The sequence below is a fragment of the Anarhichas minor genome, unplaced genomic scaffold (assembly GCF_050575085.1).
Source record: "Anarhichas minor isolate MPS153535 unplaced genomic scaffold, ASM5057508v1 ptg000054l, whole genome shotgun sequence".
Classification (NCBI taxonomy): Eukaryota; Metazoa; Chordata; class Actinopteri; order Perciformes; family Anarhichadidae; genus Anarhichas; species Anarhichas minor.
The window spans coordinates 460481-483249 of record NW_027466500.1 but is presented as its reverse complement, the minus strand read 5'-3'; the positions used below and the strand labels follow the sequence as shown (position 1 = coordinate 483249).

Below are 22769 nucleotides of genomic sequence, written 5' to 3'. Positions count from 1 at the left end.
CTCATTCCTATTATAATAATCTCAGCAGGATTAATTACTTGCTATATTGATATCACACACACACACGCACACGCACACACACAGGCAGAAACCTGACTGAATTCATGCCATAGACAATGGGGTTAATGTTATTAAGATGGCTAGACAATTTCCAGTCTTCATTTGTATTATCAACTGGTGCTCAGTGTGCGTTCAAACAAACACAGAAGTCTTCAGAAAGAGTCCTGAGGGAAGAAAAATAAAACAAAAATACTTAAGAATGAAGTGCGGAGGTCAAGAATGAAACAATGACTAACAAGCTACATTCAAAGAATACTAATCGTATTCCCAACCTTCCTCAGGGCTCATTATGAGTATACCCAGCTGATGAGGCATGCTGTGCTTGAATGGGCCTTCATTGGTTAACTAGGTTAATTGCACATGGCCGTACACTCTGTGCAGTGAAACGGAAGTAAACCTGTTTGCATTCGTAAGGTGACATGAATGCTCTCAGTGCCACCAGTGTGTCTGGAGGAGGAGGGGGGATCCGCCTGCACTGCCGCGCCCGCCGGGCCGCTGCGGGGTCGGAGACAGTGTGACCCCCCATTAGAGTCAGGACGTGGCACCAGCCGGCGTCCCGCCCTGCTCATCGGATTACCGCAGCATGGAGCAAAGGATCCTGTTTCTATTGATCTGCATAGGAAAAGGGCTGAGCTGGATGGTTAGAGAGGTGAAATTTAAAGCGCAGAGGTGCTTTGAAGGACAGTGGGAGGGCCTTTTGATGATGGGAGGATGTGGGGATGCAACCCTGGACTGGAGAGAGCCTGAAGTCTCCAGGCACTTGCAGTTTCCCGATATGTAGGACACTTTGCTGCTGATCAGGCTTTGTGTCCTGCGCCCTTCCCTTGACAGAGATTACAAGAAAACATGATGTTTTTTAATTGGCTCAGAGGAGAAAGGCTGCCTTGTCTTCATTAAAACACCGCTTTGGAGGTGGAAAAATATACTTATATTACTTTAATGACTCAAACAGACAATAAACATAATTGTTTGTTAATCAGGTGTTCCTCGCAGTTGCTTTATCTCATTCATACTTTTATATTACTCTGATGTCTGAAAGCAGGTTTAGAATTGTTTGCTTAGATGTGCATTTGTTTTTCACTGATTGCACGTGTCGCATGTCAGTATTTGCAATGGAAGAAGTAATTGTTCATTTCACACTGTACAAGCTATACCTATTTCAGTCACCCACTAAGGCAATGATACATGCAGCATAGGATCATTAAGTGTTGGGCATGTCTGCCTGCAGAGCAGAGAGGCATGATGCCACCGTGTTGTTGTTTGCATGAGTCGACGCTTTATCCCACCACAAGAGGGCAGCTGCGATCTATTATTAGAACAACCGGCTCTCTCCAGGGTTGTTTACACGCTTTTCGTCAGGAAAAAGATGCTATTTACCCCCAAACGCAAAAAAAAAAAAAAAAAAACTATCCTAACAGCCAAAACAATCTCCTTCACTCTCCTTTTTATAGTCAGTCAGCCTGCTATACTTCCCACTCGTCTCAGCGCAGTGGTCGCTGCTGTGGCTCCTCACCCTATCAGATTGTCCTTGGCAGTTTACCCTCGTCTGAATTTGTCCAGGGCGCATGAGGCTAAATGCTGTTCGCTGAGCTTTCAGATGACTCATTGGGATAATATGGACAGACACCAGCAGCGCGCACAGTCACCGCAGACATGATCAAATGAGGAATGTGGAGCTGCTGTGGAGAGTCGTGAGCCACTGTATCTTTGGCATATTCATGTCTGCTGCTGCTGCTGCTGCTATCGTTTTTCGCCTTTAGCACCTTCACTTGCTCCTCAGTCTTCAAAATGAATAGTGGACATGGATTTGGGAAAAGCGGAAATATTATTGTCCACTTTGTGCCCAAAGCATAATTTGGGTTGAAATATGGAGCATTGCATTTTTGTCCATGTAGACAAAAACACACAAGTAGTCCGACACAATACATGCAGTCTCCTTCCCCAATGGTTAGAGAAAAAAAAAAAAAAAAAAATCCGCGTTGTTTATTGTAACACTGAGGGTCATTACGTTTCCATCACCGTCAACCTCCATTAAGGCTCCGGTGCTCATCTATTTGTAACTCGGCAGCCTCGGGGCGATCTGCCGAGGTATGATGCCACGGTTCTCCGAGCAGTGGCTTTTCTCACCGAGTCCATTATTCATGTGAGACGAGCGCGCGACTCTCTCTGGAGTGACAGACTGCACTGTGCCATGGATTCCTGTAGGCGCCCTCCTCACCATGCGCTCTCCCCGGGTCGCAGCCTGACGCACTCGGAGAGGACTGTCCTCCGCCGAGGGAGGGAGGGAGGAGAGAGGGAGAGAGAGAGAGAGAGAGAGAGAGAGAGAGAGAGAGAGAGAGAGGGAGAGAGAGAGAGAGAGAGAGAGAGAGGGCAAACTTTACGTGATAGTGGTAGAGACGCTTTACGGGCTCACCTTGGCAATCGCGTCAACCACCGAACATACCTTCGCTTACATTCCCAAAATCCGCAAGTGACGGACAGCGACGAGGACCCCCCCCCCCCCCCCCCCCCCCTACAGGAGAGACAGGGGCTGCATCCTCTGACGCTGTTCATGCCGGATAAAGTTTATGAGCAGCGTGGCAGAGGAGAGGGGACAAAGACTAGACTGCATACCTTTCGATAAACTTATCGGGAAGTCGCTCGTCGCCGTCTGAAATGGGCACCTTGCGTGACCTCCAGTACGCGCTCCAGGAGAAGATCGAGGAGCTGCGGCAGAGGGACGCGCTCATCGACGAGCTGGAGCTGGAGCTCGACCAGAAAGACGAACTCATACAGAGACTACAGACCGAGCTGGATAAATACCGCTCCGTTATCAAACCGGCGACCCAGCAGGTCCACAAGCAGAGCGAGCTGCACGAGCAGCAGCGGACGAAGAGGCAGGCAATTTCGGCCGAACCCACAGCCTTCGACATCCAGGATCTTAGCCATGTCACCCTACCTTTCTACCCCAAAAGCCCACAGTAGGTGTAAAAATTATAAAGGCATTATGTTCATAATATATATTGTTTTGCAGTAGCTGTTGCGCTCCAGTTCTTTAATCCGTTGTCACCTTTCTGATTCCTGTGCGTAATGTTACGTGTGGCGCAGCAGGTACGGCACCTGTAGCAAGTATGGATGAAGTGGTGCTCTGTAGCACACACGCACACACACACGCACACACACACGCACACACACACACGCACACACACACACACACACACTAGATATAAGGAAATTGTGACATAGTGTCGTCAACTATGAAAATGAGCGAAACAATGTCAGGAAACTGTCATGATGACAATTATCAATAGGATTATCAGCAGCTTGGTGATAAAAGGCTGGATATCAATAAGCCTGATCCCAGCCTAGCATGAGAGAAAATTAAATGCCATCCAGTGATGGGAATTATAGGTTTAGAGAGCCAGTGACGGCAGCTTTGTCTAATGTACCAGTGTCAATTTTATACAAGCTGCAGGTTCTGTGACAGGCAGTCTTAACAGGCTCCCCGTGCATGTTTACCTTATGATTTGTACTACTCCCCCTCTCTCTCTCTCTCTCTCTCTCTATCTCTCTCTCTCTCTCTCTCTCTCTCTCTCTCTCTCTCTCTCTCTCTCTCTCTCTCTCTCTCTCTCTGTCTTTCTTCTTTTCAAACTCTCCCCCAAACATCTCTCTCCTGCAACATGAGGTCTGGCACTCAAACTGCAACTGGCGCTAAAATAGCCATCTGTTGTGAAATAATCCAGCTGTGTGTCGGGTTTCAACTTGAAGGTTGTGATATTATGAATCAATACACTTACCCCCCTGGTGGACAGGACAAACATCCACTCTTCATTCTTCAAGCGCATTGAAAAATAGACGTATTGAATATAATCGATACATTTAAAAACTAAATCCATCTTTGAAATTACATATCAGGGATGTCAAATCCCAAAAAAAATGAGCAGAATGCTTTAATATCTACTTTTAAATCCATTATATGAAATAACGCTGTCATTGTGTTGCTGTTTTCAGACTTTGCAGAGAGATCAGATGTGTCAGGTATGAATGTAATTCATCTCTCGACACGCAAACAAACGAAGCTCCGTGGATTTCATGAAAGAAGATTCAAATATGAAGGGGATTTCTTTTATCTGAGCGGGGAAAGGCCATTAGTCTTTGTTGTAGCTGTCAGCTTTGTGCGTTGGCTGAAAACACAGAAAGCACAGAAAGCAAAAACACAACACAAGGAAGCACAATGCTTCCTTGTGTTGTGTTTTTCTTTTCTTTGCCTCGCTATAAGCGTGAGACCCTGGACATGTAGCTTGGAATGGCAGATGAGGAGAACCAAATACAGTGACCATTTCATTATGATATTAAGCTTTTATTTTGTATACATATTTTCATTAAGAGAGTTCCCAAAGAGGCTTTTAGGGAGACCTTGATGGTAAGTTTGTTATTATCATCCTTTCGCAAAAAACAACAAAAAAAAACCCCAAGAACAACCATTATCCTGCATATTGACATTTTTCAAACAACCCATTTTGATGTCTCGGCCATTATGGAGTTTCAATGTAATCATCTGTCAATTACGATGGGGAAAGAATGATTGACCCCCACAGATGAAACAATCAAATGAACTGCTTCTAACCGAGTTTGAACTTCCATCAAAGTCTCAACTATAGCTTTAATGTTCATAGCGTCAGCCACACCTTTTCATGACATTTATCCCTCTTCTGATAAGCAGATGGATGAAAAATTATGATTGGAGAGAAGCCGACTGTTTAATGCAAATTACTTGAGCCTGTTTGAGCACTGTTCTGTTATTCGTTCATCATTATTATGACTAGAAAAAAAGAGGAATAGAAAACCTTTCTTTTTAATAAATTACGCAAGTGCCCTCAGGAGATGAAAACAGCTCCATTACATTTTCATTTTGTTTTGGTTGTTGAAGTGTAGCGATAATGTCTGTTGGATTTGGCTAAATGTTTAGATTTTTCTTCCATTCGCACTCACTTTATCTTCTTTACAAGACCCATAGACCATTCCTCACACATAAGCTATCCACCCCTTCCCTCTGTCCCACTCTTATTTTGGTTAGCCTCTCCCACTTTTCTGCCACCCCTCTTATTTTTTCCTCCCAAAAGAGCATATCTTCTCCTTTTAAGGAAGGCTGAACTTGCCTCAGCCCTAAACTTCACTACGGGATGAAGGCAAATATATCATCCTCACAAAGGAGAGGAAGGCAGATGTTTTTATAAGGGTCTGGTTATAAGACGTTGCCTAACGTTGCTATCAGAGGCTCAAGTCGGAGGGTCCAGATCAGGGTTGAGAAGGCCAGACATCTCCTGGGAGTAAAGTAACAGAAAGAGGGTCAACGAGGCACATTTCCAGAGGGCTGGAGGTCCATTTGGGGAAATAATGGTTTCCAATCGGTTCCTGTTAGTTAAGTTAATGATATGCAGAGTTCTGCCATAAAATGGATACAATTAAGTAAAGTTAAAGCATCATTAACTCAGCTGGAACATCACAAGAATCATCACAGTCCAGACTCACTTCACACCTTTATTAAGAATCACTCCCTATGCATATCAGCACAATGTAACTTTACATTTTCAACTTCAAGGTTCAAGTTTGAGCTTTTACTTGTCATGGATACAAGTATAATCCTGAATAGACCTTTTCAGACTTCACAACATAAGCATTCAAAATGGGCCGTTTTGTATTTCTTCTAGCAATGTTTGACAGGAAGTAAACAGCAAGGCCGGGTCCTGACAGAATGGCTTTGAAAAAGTATATATATATATATATCTCAATCTGCAACATAACCAAACCAAAGGCATAGTAGTACAAAAAGTGAGTTGCATATTTTTTGAGTGCTTTGGAGGACTTTTGTAAATTATTTCGGGGTACGATGAGTCAGAATTGAAAGAAGATTTTTCATATCTTAATATAAAAAATATGTTGCTGTTTGGAGCCCTTTTAGTTGGGGGCCCCAGGCACAACAGTTATGTCTAGTTCACAGGCAAAAACCCACCAGGGCCAGGGCGTTTTTTCGCCGGTGTTTCTGACCGTGACTTGGGTGTGTGATGCAGATATGGCAGGTGTATTGCTCAGGACCCAAGGCAGCACATTGTTGAGTGTGAATTGTTTGGATGAGCGGTTCTGGAGAAAGCCGCAGACAGCAAGACCACAGGCCAAGCAATCGGTCTGTTCTGAACAGATATGTTTTTAAACGGGCACTGCAGTAGTTAAGTCTAAATCATTGTCTCCTCTGTGCGCAGTCTCTGCTTAAAAAAGTGAAGTTTGAAGAACATAGATTGTGGGACGGGAATTTAAAAATAAGTGCAACACCTTAGTCTTCTTTCAATTCCCAGGAGTAGGGCGTCAGGATTGTTCTGACGCCCAAGGGTGGAATAAGATACCATTGGATCATCTTGGTTGCTGCACTGTCTAAAGTTCAAATAGATGAAAATCCTGACACTTTAGATGCTTGTTACCCCATTGTCTCTTTCTTCTTTCTCATATCTGGGGAGTGTCTAACAAATGAGTTCCCTGAAGTAAATGCTGAAAAGGCATGTCCTAAAATGACGGGGAAATCTGGGATAATGATGCTACCATAAGAAGGCATTGTCTGAAAATCAGACTTTTGTACAGTGGCATTTACATGGTGAAATTTAAAATATACTAGTATTTCTGACCTGTCACTGATATTATTATCCAATCAATCCAGTGTTTGCACTTTAAAATAACTAAGTAAGTAATCTGTGTATTCCCAGCAGATTGTGACAGCTAGCTAATGTTGGTCTTTAGTGATGTAGCTCCTATAGTCTCACTGCTCTCAGAGAGTAAAAGCAGAGTTGTTGGTCTTGGTACCCTTAGTGAAAATTCACCAGACTGTTATGAATACAGAGCACACATTATGAGAGTCTTGTTTTTTGATATTATTGATAGCATGCCATTTTGAGACTCAAACCAAAACGAATCACTCAGCTGATGCTGTAAAATTTCAGTTGAGTAGATGCTGGCCGGGGTGGAACATTTTGTCAGTTTTTCATCTGAAGGAGCAACAGTGTCTCTCCACAGATTTGATAATGTGTCTCAAGAGTTGAGAGAGAAGCGGTCGTGTGACCTTATAAATTCAAGATAAGCCCTTGAGGAGAAGTAAGACACTGACTATAAAACATAACCTCACATCATAAATGTGCAGAAGGGGGTTTGCAGACACTGAAGTGTAAGAGCTTGAAGTTTGTGTTGCTGTGTGTTAGCACTTTGCTTCGGGCTGGCAGCAGGTCAGAGGAGCCTGTGTGTTGTGGGAGCACTGCTTCATAAATGCCTTCCAGGTTATTTGCCCTTTTAGCTTTAAGCTCTTCAGGTGATCAGCGTCAACAATGCGCCCAGAAATCAGTTTCTGAAAAGGGCACAGAGAGCAGAAAGGCAAGGCAGTTCACCAGTGCCCTTGAATCTTGCAAGAGCTTGAGAGTGCTTTTAGGTTATACAAGTTTAGCTCCTCAGGAGGGGACTCCTTGTTGAATTAACCTTGATACATTTTTTTTTTAAACTTCATTCGTCCAGCTGACACTCTGTCAAAACCTGCCAGACGAGTAACTTTGACTCAGATGATTAAGCGCTTCAATGAATGAGTGATCTTGATTCACTTTCTGGAGACGGGTCCGCTTCATATTTCTCTCCTGTCTCTCTGGACACTTCTTTGACTGTTGCTTTGGCAGTTTGAACCTTCGCTGCGCCTGGCTCTCGTTCACATGTTGTCAACACATGAACGAATGTCTCTCTCCTCCGTTGATGGTTCATAATTAGCATCTAATTGTCTCTCGTTCCAAATGATAATTTGACATAATGTCCCCTTTAAGGCCGCCTGACAAATTGCTCTGTGCACCGAGCTGCACTTTGGTGACTGCACGTTTTACAGTTAATTGCATTTTCTCCTTTCCTTGCAAAGACATTGCAAAAAAAGACTTACCTGTGGAATGTCTTAATGACTCCACAGTCTTGAGGCCTTTTTGGCTTTCAGAAGTGCACCTCTGAATCCAAACAACTTGCTTTGAGTTGGCGACTCATCAGTCAGTACAGCAGCAACAAGGCAACACATTTATAAAAAACATTAAGACAAGACATTTCTGATTTAAAACAAGACAGTCAATAAATATATACAAGATAAAACACATGCATGAATGGCTTTAAAGTGAAAAAAGTTGTTAAAGTGTCGTTTTATTGCCTATTTTTGTTTCTCCGCAGCATAATTAACAGGCCTGCTTGTTGAATTGTTATCTCAGCCAGGGTTTTTGCTTGAGATGTGTGTGTGTGTGTGTATGTGTGACACATTTAGACTCTCTAATACTAATTGATATCCCTAATCCGATCTCATTATGTTTTTCTACTATAATACCACCGATGCCATATGAATCTGTGTTTGCACAGTGATGGTCTCATTTTGTTTCGCCTTTGTCTTCAGGTCCAAGGATCTGATCAAGGAGGCCATTTTGGACAATGACTTCATGAAGAACCTGGAGCTGTCGCAGATTCAAGAGATCGTGGACTGCATGTACCCTGTGGATTATGGAAAGGACAGCTGCATCATTAAGGAAGGCGACGTGGGCTCACTGGTCTACGTCATGGAAGGTAAGAGCACACATGCACCAATGTAAACATCTATCCTGCAATGAAACGCAAGCCACAATGAGAAAGAGTAGACTTACCCCAAGAAGAATAGCTACTCTTGTTAAACTGATTCAAGTAGATCTGTAGGGCTGCGTCTGGCGAGCTTTAGGAGCGCCAGCATGACAATGACAGAAAATAAATGAAAGGACATTATTGATGGGTATCTGCGGAGCGATGAACTCAAATTCAAAACTTCACTTTGTGATGCTCTATTATTCACTCATGTCCCATTGATTTTATTTTGTGGGATGCTGGGATCCTTTCTATTTCATTCTTTTTTAGCGGTATTGTTTCAGCATGGGGTATTCATGCTCATCTTTTTCTTTTGAAAATGATCCTCGATACAGAGTGTGAGAGCTCTGATGACGTGAACAACAGTCCACGCTGCCTGGCGCTGATGGGATTTGTTGAAAGGGCATTTTTTCGCACAACCGACACCGCTACAAAATGTTGGTCAATGACAATAGATTTGACCTCAGGGAAAATGGCCTCAATCAGTGCTCGCACAATATAACTGATCATTACATAGAGCTGAACTTCGACACTCGCCTATTAATATAGATTAAAATATATAACGTCTAAATTACTATTATTGCTCACTGCCTCTTTAAAACCTTAATTACTTGCATTTAGCTCTCACATACAATCAATTGCATTGACGATGTAAATGATCTAATATGGATTGAAAATGTTTCACGATGGAAATATATTCCTCTAAACTAAAAACAACATGGCACAATGACGAGAAGGAGAGAATAAAGAAACTGAAAAGCCATAAGCTTGAATCTTTTTGGTTGGTATATAGCCAGTGGCATTTAAAGGTTAATACTTTACTAGGAAGAATGCTGATATTGATTGTTGCCCCCATTGTTTCATGTTGGCCACTTACTATTTTAATTATTGAGTTGGAAAGACAATTCCCAGATGTGGGATGGTAGAACCAAAATAATGAGAAAGCAAATTTTCGAAACTTTTTTTTGTCAGTTCAGTTCCATCACAACTCTATAATTCTATAAACACATTGTCTTCAAGCCGAGGCAGGTAGGATTTGTCACACGTGAAAGGGCTCCAGAGACGGACGGTGTCTGTGTTGGGATGCCAGCAGAAGTTTTATGGCTGCTTTCCATCTTCATCTGGTCTTTAGTGAGTCACTGGGTCTGAATTCAAAGACTTTTTGTGTACGCATCTAAGAACTGTGACTTTAAAGGTTATTGTATTAGGGAGCTGACTCGCTCATATTGATTAGTAGACCACCAGAGATCTCTCTCTCTCTACTGCCATCTTGGAGAAACGGATAAAGGGTAATTATATTAAGCACAATAAAACAAAAGCATAATGTATTACTTTAGGTTAACCAAAATTTGCGCTTATGCATGCGCACACATCAGGATGGGGAGCAATTACTTCAGTGTTCAGCACACCTGCCGAGCACACCTTTCAACACCATGGACAGCGTCTCAGCAGACGAAAAAGTTATGTTTTGTCTCCCGAAATCCACCAGAACATAGTTTATTTGAAAACTGTCTAATAACACTCGTAAACACAAAATACAAGGATTGTATTTGTGTAATATAACATATTTATTGATTGTCAGATACCCTTTGAAAACTAAACAGACGTTATTAGCCAGTGTGCACAAGTGCAGGCTGCCTGCTAAATGGCCGACTGTGACATATTTTCTGCCAGCTATTGTATATTGCTATCTGGCCGTCTTAATATGATCTTTTTTTATCGGCATTTCCACTGTACGTGACTGATAATGTACTCTTGCAGTGTGGCCTTATGAAGGAAGGAGTAAGCCTCCTGGAGCTCTTTAGAAAAGACAGACTGTCTCTGCAGCGTGACAGTTAACTGTTAGCCTACTGTCAGGTTCTGTCAGAAAGAGCCGCAAGCGTCAACGCAACAGCCTTAACAACGAAACACTGATTGATTGACACACATACAGGCAAAATCAGTAATGAGTTCAGACACTGTTTATGTTTTTATATTGGGTAAGGCAATAATGAGTAGCATAGAACATGACAAACATCTATGTGAGGGCTGAAAACAAGTATAGTATCATCATCTTAATCGGTGTAAAAACGGGGACAATGTGGTCGTGAGTGTTTTACAGATATTAGAACTCAGGACAACCAGCTTGAAACCAGGACAATCCCACACAAGAGGATGAATCCTTCTGACATTATGTCCAAATACCTGCTAAACTAGTGACATTTCCATCAGCCTCAGCTGTACGCTGTGCGTTTTGGGCTAATTCTAGCACGCTAACATGCTAGATACTAAGATGGTGAACATGTTAAACATTATACCCGCTAAACCTCAACATGTTTACCTTGTAACTGTGAGCATGTCAGCATGTTGATTTTTCAACTCACAGAGATGCTAGAGTGGCTGTAGACGTATATCAGTCACAGGGGCCATTGTTCTGCAGAAGTACCTTTTGCTGATAATACTTTACATGGTGGTATTGATACTTTTACTTCAGTAAAGAATGTGAGTGCTTCCATTCACATCACTGTTGCACTTGTCATCACTTGTCGCCCTTATCTGCAGACTGCAGAGAGTCATATATGTAAAGAGTCTGACATATAACTGGCATCATGCTAATTAAATGCAAAACTGTGGCCTGTACAAAAGTCACCTGAGAGCAAATTTGGGTATTAGGCACTGTAAAAAACAAATCGTGGATTATGTTTTTAATTCACTGGCAACCAATGAAAGAAATTTGAAGCCACATCCCTGTTTATTGATCCACCGTGTTCTGTTTAAAAAAGCTGTGGATGAAAACAGGAAAAAGAAACCGGTTCAGTTTTCCAGAAAAAAAAGCGAAGGCACGAACCCCAGATGCTGAGCTGGTTGTCAAAAAAATCTGCGGTCTTTAACGATTGCTACCATTTAATAGGTACTGAATAGATTTTAAGCTCTCCCTGTTATGAAGGCTGTGAGAAGTCGATTGCACCAGAGGTGACTCGTCATGCTAGGTCACAAATGAGCAAGCGCCACACTGACATGATGAATAAGTTCCTGTTGAGTGCAACAGAAAGAAAAAAGATACAAATCTGTAAGAGAAATAATTGTTGAAGGGCTTTGTGATTTCCTCTCAGACAGTGGTAGGGGAAAGACCTGTAGAATGAATTAAAACAGGGCTTCAATTCAGCAGTGCTCATGTGCCACTAATATCAAATGTTTGGTTAATTGATTTCCATTTTGTAATCCTTAAGGGAAGCTTACCATATTTATCTTCCATGAATGTTGTCAGCTCTCTCTTGCGGCCCCAAACTCTTTTCTGCTCCACTTTCTGTTCGTCTGCATGTTTCTCTCTCTCTCTCTCTCTCTCTCTCTCTCTCTCTCTCTCTGCCTGCAGTTTTCACCCTAACTGGCCTCGTTTTGTTTTGCATAAAAAGCAAATGTTAAAAGCGTCTGCCCAGGGGTTGACGACTTTGTGTCAAGGTCTGTAGAGGCCCATCATAGTCTGTGACTTTTTAATGCACGCTGACGGGATGTCTGACTGTGCCACGCCTTGTAAAACATACTGCTGCGCGTGCTCATGGTACATCATTATTCGAGTAGATGGAGTGTTCACTGCTCAGCCACTGGTGTCATTTCTTAGTGAGACTTGGCAGGCTAATCATTAACGCTTTGCCACGGGGCTGACATCGTTTATCACGCATCATCTAACCAAATGAGGCATGAGTCACTTTTTTCTTTTATGATACTATATTGATCCTGGAAGGGGAAATTTGTCTCTGCATTTGACCCATCCCTGTATAGGGAGCAGTGGGCTGCCAATGACAGGCACCCGGGGAGCCGTTCAGTGTCTTGCTCAGTGACACGTCCCAGTCAAGGATCGAACCGTTGACCCTGCGGTTACCAGACAACCCTCTTAACCTAGTGAGCCACGGTCGCCCCAGAGTAAACTACACCAATGCAAAAAAACGCAAAAAATGGAATCATTGTGTGTTACATCATAACCATTTTTTTTTTTTTTAAAGTTCCGAAAGCATATGCATAACGTATTACCCCCTATAATAAAGAAAAGACTGATATCACAGCCTCCCTGTTTGAACACCTGTTTGATGCACCTGATAATTAAAGATCAGACGACACACGAGCTGACGAAACAGAATGGATTCCGGCTCTGGCTCGCATCTACGATGAGGCCGCCGTAGCTGCCTTAATGAACGTTTGCTGTATTTTGGGCATCCACTGGGCTGTAACTGACGGTCCACTTTAACATATTGATTGCAACTGAGACAATAGCTCTCACGTTTCCATGGAGACGAGAGACGCTTTTGATTGGATGCGTCGTCCACGAAGACCCGTACAGGTGGCTGATGATAATAACTAGTATAATCACATCCAATTACTATCAAGTACTGCCATGACAGTAAAACCCCATTGATTTTGTTCATAGTCGTTACTCAACTTGATCTAACGAGAGGTAGCCCTGGCTGCTGTTGCAGTAGTACACAGAGTACGCCTGTCAAAGGTGTAACACAGCCAAATCCTTAGCTTTGATATCGTGATCAGTTCGGATGGCATGAACACATGGAAAACTGAGCTGAGGCCAAAATGCAAATGCACAGGAATATAAAGGGCACACGGTCGATCTAATTTCAGTCTAATCTGCAGTAACAATGGTGATCATTTCACCAGAATATTTGAAGTTTAATTTAGCTTGAGTTACAAAAACGGATTGACCTGTCAGCATTAAAAGGTCAGCTTTAGTTTCGTATACAAAATATTTATGTTTTTTGCTGCGAGTAAAGACTATTTTCATTACTGATTAATATGCCTATTTATTGTTAATTGATTGACAATTTGGGCTACAAAATGCAAGTAAATAGACAGATTGACAGATTTAAATGGCATGTTTGTCCCACCAGTGGTCCAAGGCCTCAAGACATTCAATACATCAACAAATATCCCCATTTGAGGAGCTGGAACAAGAGACCTTGGGTCATTTTTAAAACAGCTCAACTGAATTGCTTCAGTTCTAGTTATGTCTGGATAAAGGCCTTTAGATGGTTAAGTTAAATGGTTTGGTGTTGTTAATATAAGAGTAAACATCTGGGCTGTACTCTCTGTCTGCACATAACAACCACTTGGAGAGGAAAGCATTACTGAACAGTTTTGTCAGCTTCATCGTGATAACAGGATGTATGAGGTCTCTTTTAACTAGGTTTCATTTTGCCAACTTCGCATTTTCATATGAATGAATTTAATTTAGGATTCCTTCTTTGCTTCCTTCTTTTTCACCTTGTGTGGGAAACAAGTACAAGTGCATTCATTGGCAAAAAAAAGCCTGGCCTGGAGGATGCAGGCATAGGTGATACTGACTATACATTATTCATAGTATATTTTTGTTATTTTTTATACATACTTTTTGGGAGAACGAGCTGTCTTTTACTACGTTTACTGGGAGGGCAGACTGAAAAGTGAGGAGAAAGAGTGTTAATGTTACAGTACGAGTCAGCTCCAAATCCCAGGTGTTCACAGTGCATTGACAGGTTCTCTGACAGGTTACCATATTCAATGCGACCATCGATGCACTGTAGACCATTTTATTCAGCTGGAGATGTTCGGGGGATTTAAAAAGACGCCTAGGATTTGGCACTTTCTCAACACAAATTGGATAGAGTCCCAATTATTTTATTTGACCTGCTCTTAGGTAAGACAAATACAATATTTTGACAGATTTCTTCAAGGAAAACTTAAACGGCATCCTTTTTAATGTCTGAATGTGACAGAAACAAACGTGCTGTTTTGAGGCTTATGCCAAACTACTCCTGTCAGTCAATTTTCCTTTTCTTTTGCTGCTTTTACTGAGATATACCTCTGAATAACAATGAATGGCGATCTTTACCCACCGTGACTCGATACTAGTTTCTTTTGAGGGGGAGTATTTGATGGTTTTTTGACTCCTTGACACTCAAGACGCTTGGTAGACATGACTGTGTGTGTGAGCACTGACACTGATCTGTTTGTGTGCTTCTCTAATCAAATATAAACAGCATATTTTACCCTGTTAATAATCCCCCTGTAGCTTCCACTAGCACTTTATCTTACCTGTCACCTTGTACACTACCTTACAGGCTGAGTTATTAAACCTGACATGAAAACAGATATCCAGAGTTCCCTTTAACATTCAGTATTTTATCTGTTTCATCAGCCCCAGGATAAAATATATTAGTTCTTCAACCTCAAAATAATATGAACTTGATGGCAACCAGCCAAAAGAACAACCAGTCTACCACCTGAACAAGTAACAAGTGGACCAATGTGTTGAAGAAATACAACAGATGAATGTCTCTGTCTGAGGCTCGTCCTCTCACTGTGCCACAGGCTTGAGTCCATCGAGAGATGCCCTCTGTGCTCACTGGCCTACGAGGCAGAGTAAAGGGAGATGATCACCCGTCTCCTCCTGAGCAGAGTATAGAGATGTAATCAACAGGGGGCACCCGAGTGTGACTCAGTGTCATGTGTGAGAGGACATGAAGCACATTACTACTGTAGCCACTGCCTTTGATAAACTATCGGCTGATTATTATGATATATTCGCATACTAATAAGCTAATATGGAGATAGAGGATGCATTGGGTTACAGAAATGCGAGTGCACAAACCCACTGCACCGCATTGTTGCCTGGCAACTTAACTAATCCAGCCCAGGAAAGCAAAGATGCTCACAGAATTTGAGTTGATTGGCCCCAGAGAATACAGCATGTAGCACGCATTCAATACAACAACCGCTGCCTATTGTATCTTGACAGCACTGTACAGCGGCCAATTGTAGTTCAATAATGAACCTTAACCCACCGCTGAGGCTCAAACTCACCCCGCCGGCTTCTCAGGAGAACTCAATTTCAACTACTTGGGACTTAAATCGAATTGAGGATTGACATTGTGTGTGTGTGTGTGTGTGTGTTTCTTGGTAACATGGCATGCAATACTATTATGACCAGGCGATTGAGTCACATATAGCTGTCACTCTTCAAGGCTGTCGGCTCTCATGTTAACCCTATTGAGGTAAAAGGTGAGGGGTCTGTAATTGGACTGACATTTAAACACACTCCCTGGTCAGGATCAGGGAGTAGCCCTTTATCTGTCCACTTAAATGTGGCCGCCCCTCCCCGTTATAATGAAATGGAAGAAAGTGCAGAGGAACTAGGTTGACAAAGTTGCGCATTACTAGATGAAAACACGTGTAATGGCATTTTTCCATGTTGCTGCAGCCGGAAATGTCACAGCGTGATATTAATTCTCTTACACCTTTTAGAAATCGATACAGCACGTGTGCATGTGCGTGTGTAATCCTTTTTATTCACATGACTGTCTGCAACTGTTGAGGCATGACAAATCAATTACAGTGAAATAAAAAATCAATTAAAGAAATAAGATATTTGAACTTTTTAGCATTTTTGCAATTTGATTTCTGATTCAAAGCTGAGTTTTAACCAGATGCAAAGGCTAGTTCAACGCAATATCAGAAATTGTTTTTTTTTATTCATGAATGAGTGGTGAGAAGAGATGAAAACATGTGGACAGTTTTCTACACACGACACCGCATTCAGGTGGCTTGTTGGATTTTAAGAAGGAATCCGCCAGCATTTGCTGACACACAATAGCCAAATTATCTGAAATACCTCTATCAAGATGAATAAAACGTCCGCTAATGTGTCATTTATGTGCAAATGGTGTGCATGCGTGTGTTGCAGACTAATAATCCCACCTACGCTGAGCAGTGCACCATCTGCCCTGAACTAGTGAAAATACTCTTGTCTGGCAAGTGTCTGTTCTCATTTGCCCTGTCTACCTCGAAGTCCTTCCCTTTGTTACTTTTACACAAACGCACACACACACAGGTTCAAGTTATCAATTCAAAATGCTTAAATACAAAACCAGAGACATGCACCAGTTTCCCCACCGTCACTCCTCACATTTTACCTACTTTGACCCCAATCTGTCCTCTTGTCACCATCTTTCTCCACTTGCTCACTTCCACCTTTTTTTTTACAACTGCCTCATTCTTCTTTGTCTCTCTTCACCCACACACCTGTCCATCATACCTCATTTTCATTCTGCTATTCTCTTGATACTCTTTGCCTTTCTTTCCCATACACCCCCTTTCTATTCTGTCTTTTAGTGTGTCTTTTAGTTTTTACACCTGGATAAGAATTGATCCCCATTTTCACTCCGCAGAGGCCGATGAATACACCTCGGAGCAAGAATTAATGTGTGATTTGTGAATGATCCCTGAGCCTTCATCACTCCTTTGTGGTTAACACCACTTTTCAGAGTTCCTCTACTGGAAAGAGGTTGAAAGGTGTGTGTGTGTGTGTGTACATGTGTGTGTGTGTGTGTGTGTATCTTAAGAGGAGTGGAGGAGGAGGAAGAAAAGGCAGAAACAGACAAAAAGAGCTTACAAACACCATTAAGTATTATGCAAATGTATTATTTGAAACTCCATTCTTTGCTTTGACTTAAATAGGTATAAACTGTACTGTATTGAGGACGTATTTGTGTGTGTGTGAGTGTGTGTGTGTGCCTGTGGAGGTGGTGGCCATGGACTTGGAGTGATGCTGTGTGTCTGCTGTGACTGGATAAGCTGTGTGTTTGCTGAGGTTCACACTGAGGATACAAGATAGGGCACGAGTAATATGCTGTGCTACAGTGATAGATGAATCCCTTCCCTTTCATGGGCCCCTGGTTGTGTTTTAAAATGGGGGAGCAGACTTGGAAAGATACATACTTGGCGGGATTTTGGGGGGTCATGTCCCCAAAATTCCTTTAATTTAAAACAAATTCCATGCATTTCTACACCATCTAACCTCTTGAATGAAGTCAGAGAAAAACGGACACTTGCCTGGATTAGATAGTTAGAAGATGCTATGAAAACCCCAAATATGCAGAGTATACTGTAAATAGCCATGTAACACTTTAAAGAGCTGACTCTTTGAACTGGCTCCTTCGCAAACGTCCAATCTCCACCGCTGAATTATGTCTGTTCATCGAGCTAATGGGCTGGCTGGCTAGCAAAGTTAGCCGACATTTTGGTAACAGTACAATTTAAAGATTGATTGGAGTCGGTGGGCCAAGCGGGTTCATTCGACATACGTCATTCATCACAAATGAGTGATTACTTGTTTTTGTCAGTTGCTGACAGTATTAAAATGATCATCTATATAGGCTGCTTTAATATTATCACAGGATTGCCGGGACTGTGTGATGATAAGTTTAACAAAGACAAAACGTGGGGTAGCAAAAGACTTTGCTCCCCCTGATTAAATAATGGGGATGCATTTGCTCCACTTGCTCCTTTCATCCTTAAACCGGCACATGCACTGCACACACACACACACGTATTGTATATATTTGCATGTGAAATAGCTGCAGGAATAAAGGAAATGTTGTACGCTCTGGCTTTAAACCACCTTCTCACCTGAGGACAGTGTGACGATGTCAAACCTTGAAAGTTGGTCTGTGTTCAAGGCTTTTATTGAGAAAAACTGAATACGGTGAGCTTGGAAAGGCCAGTTTCATCAATCAGTATCTCTGGAGTCAAGGTTTACAGGAGACTGTGAGATAGGGGTTTCTTTTAAATTACTGTTCTCTGACTACAGACTTTTTTTTATTGAGTCTGCTGTGTTAGAATTCATCTCTTTGATATTTTTTTTTAAAACTTTGATTGCTTCCTCCAATGTCTCTCCACTCCAGCATAGGAATTTACACATTTTGTGCTGTGCAAAGTACAATTCACTGTTATAAGCTAGCATATCGCTGTTGTATCTTAAATATCTCAACTTTTGCGATACTAAGAAAAACAGCCTTGTTTTAAGCTTAACAAAGCATTTTTTTTTTTACATTAATTAAGAGATTTTGAAATGATTACATGAGCCAAGAAAGCTAAACAATTCTCAGCCCATCAAGCAGCACGTAATCTTTAATCAGTCGGGGGGGAGGAAAGTCTTTTTCTTTTTTCCCAAATACCTACAAAGCTAATGACTTTCCCATCAGCCTGAGCTTCACTTTGTGTTCAGTGCTAATTTGAATGTGCTAACATGCTAATAAATAAGATGCAGGACTTTGTCAACATTCCGCCCACTAAACATTAGCATGTTAGCATTTAACTCAAAGCTGTGCAGTACACCCTCACAGAGCCACGAGCGTGACTAGACTCCTGGCCTTGTTGCGTATTCGTTTCCCTTTATGCATGGAAATATTCAATGTGTATGTTGGTGAAAAAAACGTGTGTCCCTAACACTTTGACAACACTGACAGGGAATACAAATTTCCATGCAAATGCCCTCTCATGTCTACAGCGATACAGCGGCTACTGAAATGGGAGAAGGCTGCGGAAATGAGAGGGGCCCATTATTGTAGTACTTCAGATGCCATATTAATTTGTATTCTGATGTTGACGCTGTCTAATTAAGTCTGGTCTGCATAAAAGGAACGCCGCAGTATGTGCACATGGCATGGACGCTAACTGCTAATTACAACACAGTGATTTTGTCTGTGAATATAAAATGATCATTTTCACTGCCCCCTGCTCAAGCCATCAATCAGCTTGTCAAAACAACAGCCATAATCAGAGGTTGATGACTAAGAGACTAGCAGGGAGGGAACCAGGACTATTATAATGTTTTAATGAAAAAAGGAGATAGGAGCGGGTTCTAGACAAGGGAATTTAACTGTCGTGTCTCACCTCACATGTCCTCTTACTCTCACTGTGTGAAAGTAGCCTACAGTGTGAGGCTGACAGGCTCCAAAGGTAGACGCGGTACTACTGTGTGTTCTTGCTGAATCCCAGTCTCCAAGGTAAAATGATGTAAAGAGGATGAAACCAGCTGGCCCTCGTATCCCATCGACGACGCTCTTTTTTTTTTTTTTTTTTTGCGTCTTTAGGTCTCACAAACCACTCGTACGGAAACGGCAGTGCAATTTCCCACTGTGCTGATGGCAGGAAGCCCTGCATGAGGGTGCCTCAGTTGAACTGAAAAAAAAATGTGAATTGCTCTCATCTCAAATGATGCGATGTTCAGCATCAGGTGTCCGTCCTCGTCTTCCTGCGTCGGCCCCCCCAGCTTTCCCTGTGTTTCTCTTCAGCGCTGCCTTCTTACATCTCTCACCCCACTCGCATTTTCACAGCCTTTTTATTTGCCTTCTGTTCTTCCTGAATGTTTTGACGTCAGCCAGTTTGAACTGAGAGCCGACATGTAAAGCGGTGAATATAAACACAACTGTCTGCTCTCGTCGGTGGTGCAAAAAAACGAATGAAGGTGAACTGAGTGCACTCCAGCCACAACAGATAACAGTCAGAAAATGTTTATTTTGATTCTATTCTGCTTTTCTACCTTGATGACGGGAGTCTTGAGAAAAACACCGACATGACCACAACAGCGACCAATGAGATTCACAAAGAATCTTGAAGTTGAAATATTTTGGCACCACTTTTTTACAGCATAAGTGGATTTCCACTGCACAGTATAGGAACTGCACTCTCCTCCCTCCATCTATAGATTCGTGAAGCTGGAGAAGCTTTCACAGACTGCTCCACAAGTCTGTTGACAGAAAGCTGATGACAGTCAATAAGGGTCTTTTTCTTTGGAGATGATGCAGACGTGCCGCTCTGTGGAACAGGGATAGAGGACTCTGGGTAAACATCAAACTGTCTTTATGTTTATAGGCTGCAGCTTTTCCACCTTCTCTAACCACATCATCATGTTGCTAAACAGCGCAGGTTGTTGCTCAAAGGTTAGAGAATGGTAAAGCAGTATAACATAATTAAACTGACTCGTATCATACTGTTCATTCAAGTGTGTGGTCATTTTGGAGGCTGTAGTTTGTTGTGCTGTTGAACTGTATTATAGAGAGATGTTTCTGTTATTTAACCTGCATTCATTGATATAAATGGGGTGGACAAAATAATAAAAATAAACAAAATAAACACCTGTAATATAACTCTAAGATCAGCACTGCCAACGGCAGCTTCCAGAATAATAATAAAGTTGAATTAATACCTCTTTAAAACATATTAAACAAAAACTGGCTTAGCCACCTGGTACAAAGTAATAGTGGGCAGCATTTCACCTCGGTCATCAGTTAAAAAAAAAATCCAAGCAAACAAGGACATTGCTGAATAAATGCCAGCGTATAGTTTTTGATAGACATCTGTGTGTTGGTGCCACTGACCGGGGGTCTAAATCTAAAGGGGCAGAAACAAGAAAACGACCCACACCTTCATCTCGTCCTGCCGGAAGGAGAGCAGTCGGCACTCTGCAGCTCTGGGAGACCTCAGTGCTATGGATTCACAGCGGGCTGGTGGAGCACTGGGTCTAACCTCTGTAAAACGGCAGCTACAGAAGGTTTGCTGATCCTGCGGGGGGTCAGGGCAGTCCCCTGAGGTCAGATTCCCGGATGTTTAATTTGAGCTAATTTCTAACTGGGCGTAGCTGCAGCACGCTCTGCTCCCAGAAAAGCAGTCTCTCTGCGATGGGGAGGACGCGCGAGGGTGGGAGTGATTTTCTTGTTTCTGCCACTTTAGATTTATTCCAATTAACTAACTTTCTTTCAGTACATGGACCATGGATTCATTATTGACAAGCCCTATCGTGCAGCTCTACTTCTTCCTTCTCGTGACTGAGGGCAGACTGCCACTCCAGTGACTCACCACCGCCTCTGGAGGAACTGGTGGTATTACAAAAGATGACGGGCTGGGTCCGGCAGTTTTATTGCCATGTACATTACACATACAAGGAATCTGGCTTGGTGATTGGTGCGTGACAATAAACATAGTAAACAATAGTAAAATACATCATTTAAAAATGGAAAATATTCAAATTTGCAAAAGCAATATGATACATAAACAAACAAACAAACAAATTAGGAACACCGTAGCTAGGCGATGATATGAATAGAGTAGATAGCCGCGGCGGCAGCAGCCTGCAGCGCATGGTACAGCTTTATAGTTGGATTGGATCTAGCTGTTAGCCGTGACAGCAGAGTTGCACCCTGCTGCTGCTGCTGCTGCCCATTCAAAATACACAAAACCAACACAACCGTGTGTCAGGTACAGAGGTGGCCACTCACTGTCTGAGAGTGTCTCAACATACGCGTTGCACAAATCAAAGACAACACACCTCAAAACACTGGCGGTCAGCTAAGCATCATCCTGCTGCTTGTATTGTTTCCGCCTGCAGTTATACACACAAGGATTCTGTGAAACAACAACTTTCAGTGTTTGTCATTTTCAGCACCGGGGCGCTTTCAACTTAATACAAGTCCCTCCAATTCTTAGCCCCCCTACCCAATTAATAACACAACAGTGCCCTGACTCTCTTTCTCTCTCTTTGTGTTCATTCTTGCTGTTGGCTCCAGCTTACATCTGTATTTTCTTAAACTTTAGGGTTTGTTTTGTTTTTAACTGGAGGGAAAAATAATGTGTGCTTTACGCCTGAATGCTGCATGGTCACAGTTCTGTGATCAGGAGGAATGGCCAATTTAACAATCGCTAAATTTAATTTAGCGATTAAATATCTTCAAACCCAAACACAATCAGTTTGATTTCCAGCTCTTTGAATAACTCTTTTTTTTCTGAAAGTACAAAGAGCTGTTGCTTTCATCTTGAGATCTATTTATTTTATTTTTCATTTCCTGACGGCTGCCCACTTTGTTGATTCATGTGTGCCATTTTTCATGACTGGGCAGCTGTGAATATTTGTTCAGCTTAAAGTGTTTTTTGAGAGGTCACATTGGGTTCTTTGAAAAACAAGGTGAAAACACAAATAACAGCTCAGAGCAGATGCACAATGAAAGGCTAACACTTCATTCGATATTTGAGCTTTTTTAAACCACATCTATTTTTTTAACAAATGAAAAGCAGATAGCGATTTTTAAAACTTCAGAATTTTCCGAGGCCATTTCAGTCCCTGATGAATAGATCCCACGCTCGACCAAAAAGAGCTTTCCGCATCAGTCTTCTTCCTCTCTTGGCTTCCTCTCCACAAAACCATTCCCACTGTCAGAGAGAACACAACGTTTTTTTTTTCTCACAGATATATCATTGCTGAGCTG

General features: G+C 42.2%; 1 protein-coding gene across 2 annotated transcripts in view; it reads left to right on the top strand.

Moving 5' to 3' along the window:
- LOC142931767 (cGMP-dependent protein kinase 1) overlaps nucleotides 1-22769 on the top strand; it is a 79083-nt gene that overhangs the window by 2007 nt on the left and 54307 nt on the right. The window contains exons 1-2 of one of the 2 annotated variants that reach the window (XM_076075848.1): nucleotides 2560-3020; nucleotides 8489-8655. In XM_076075848.1, coding sequence (XP_075931963.1) covers nucleotides 2716-3020; nucleotides 8489-8655 — 472 coding nt within the window. In that variant the 5' untranslated portion in view covers nucleotides 2560-2715. Of the gene's footprint in view, nucleotides 1-2559; nucleotides 3021-8488; nucleotides 8656-22769 lie in introns of those variants that run through there. The other variant, XM_076075849.1, reaches the window with a different exon arrangement.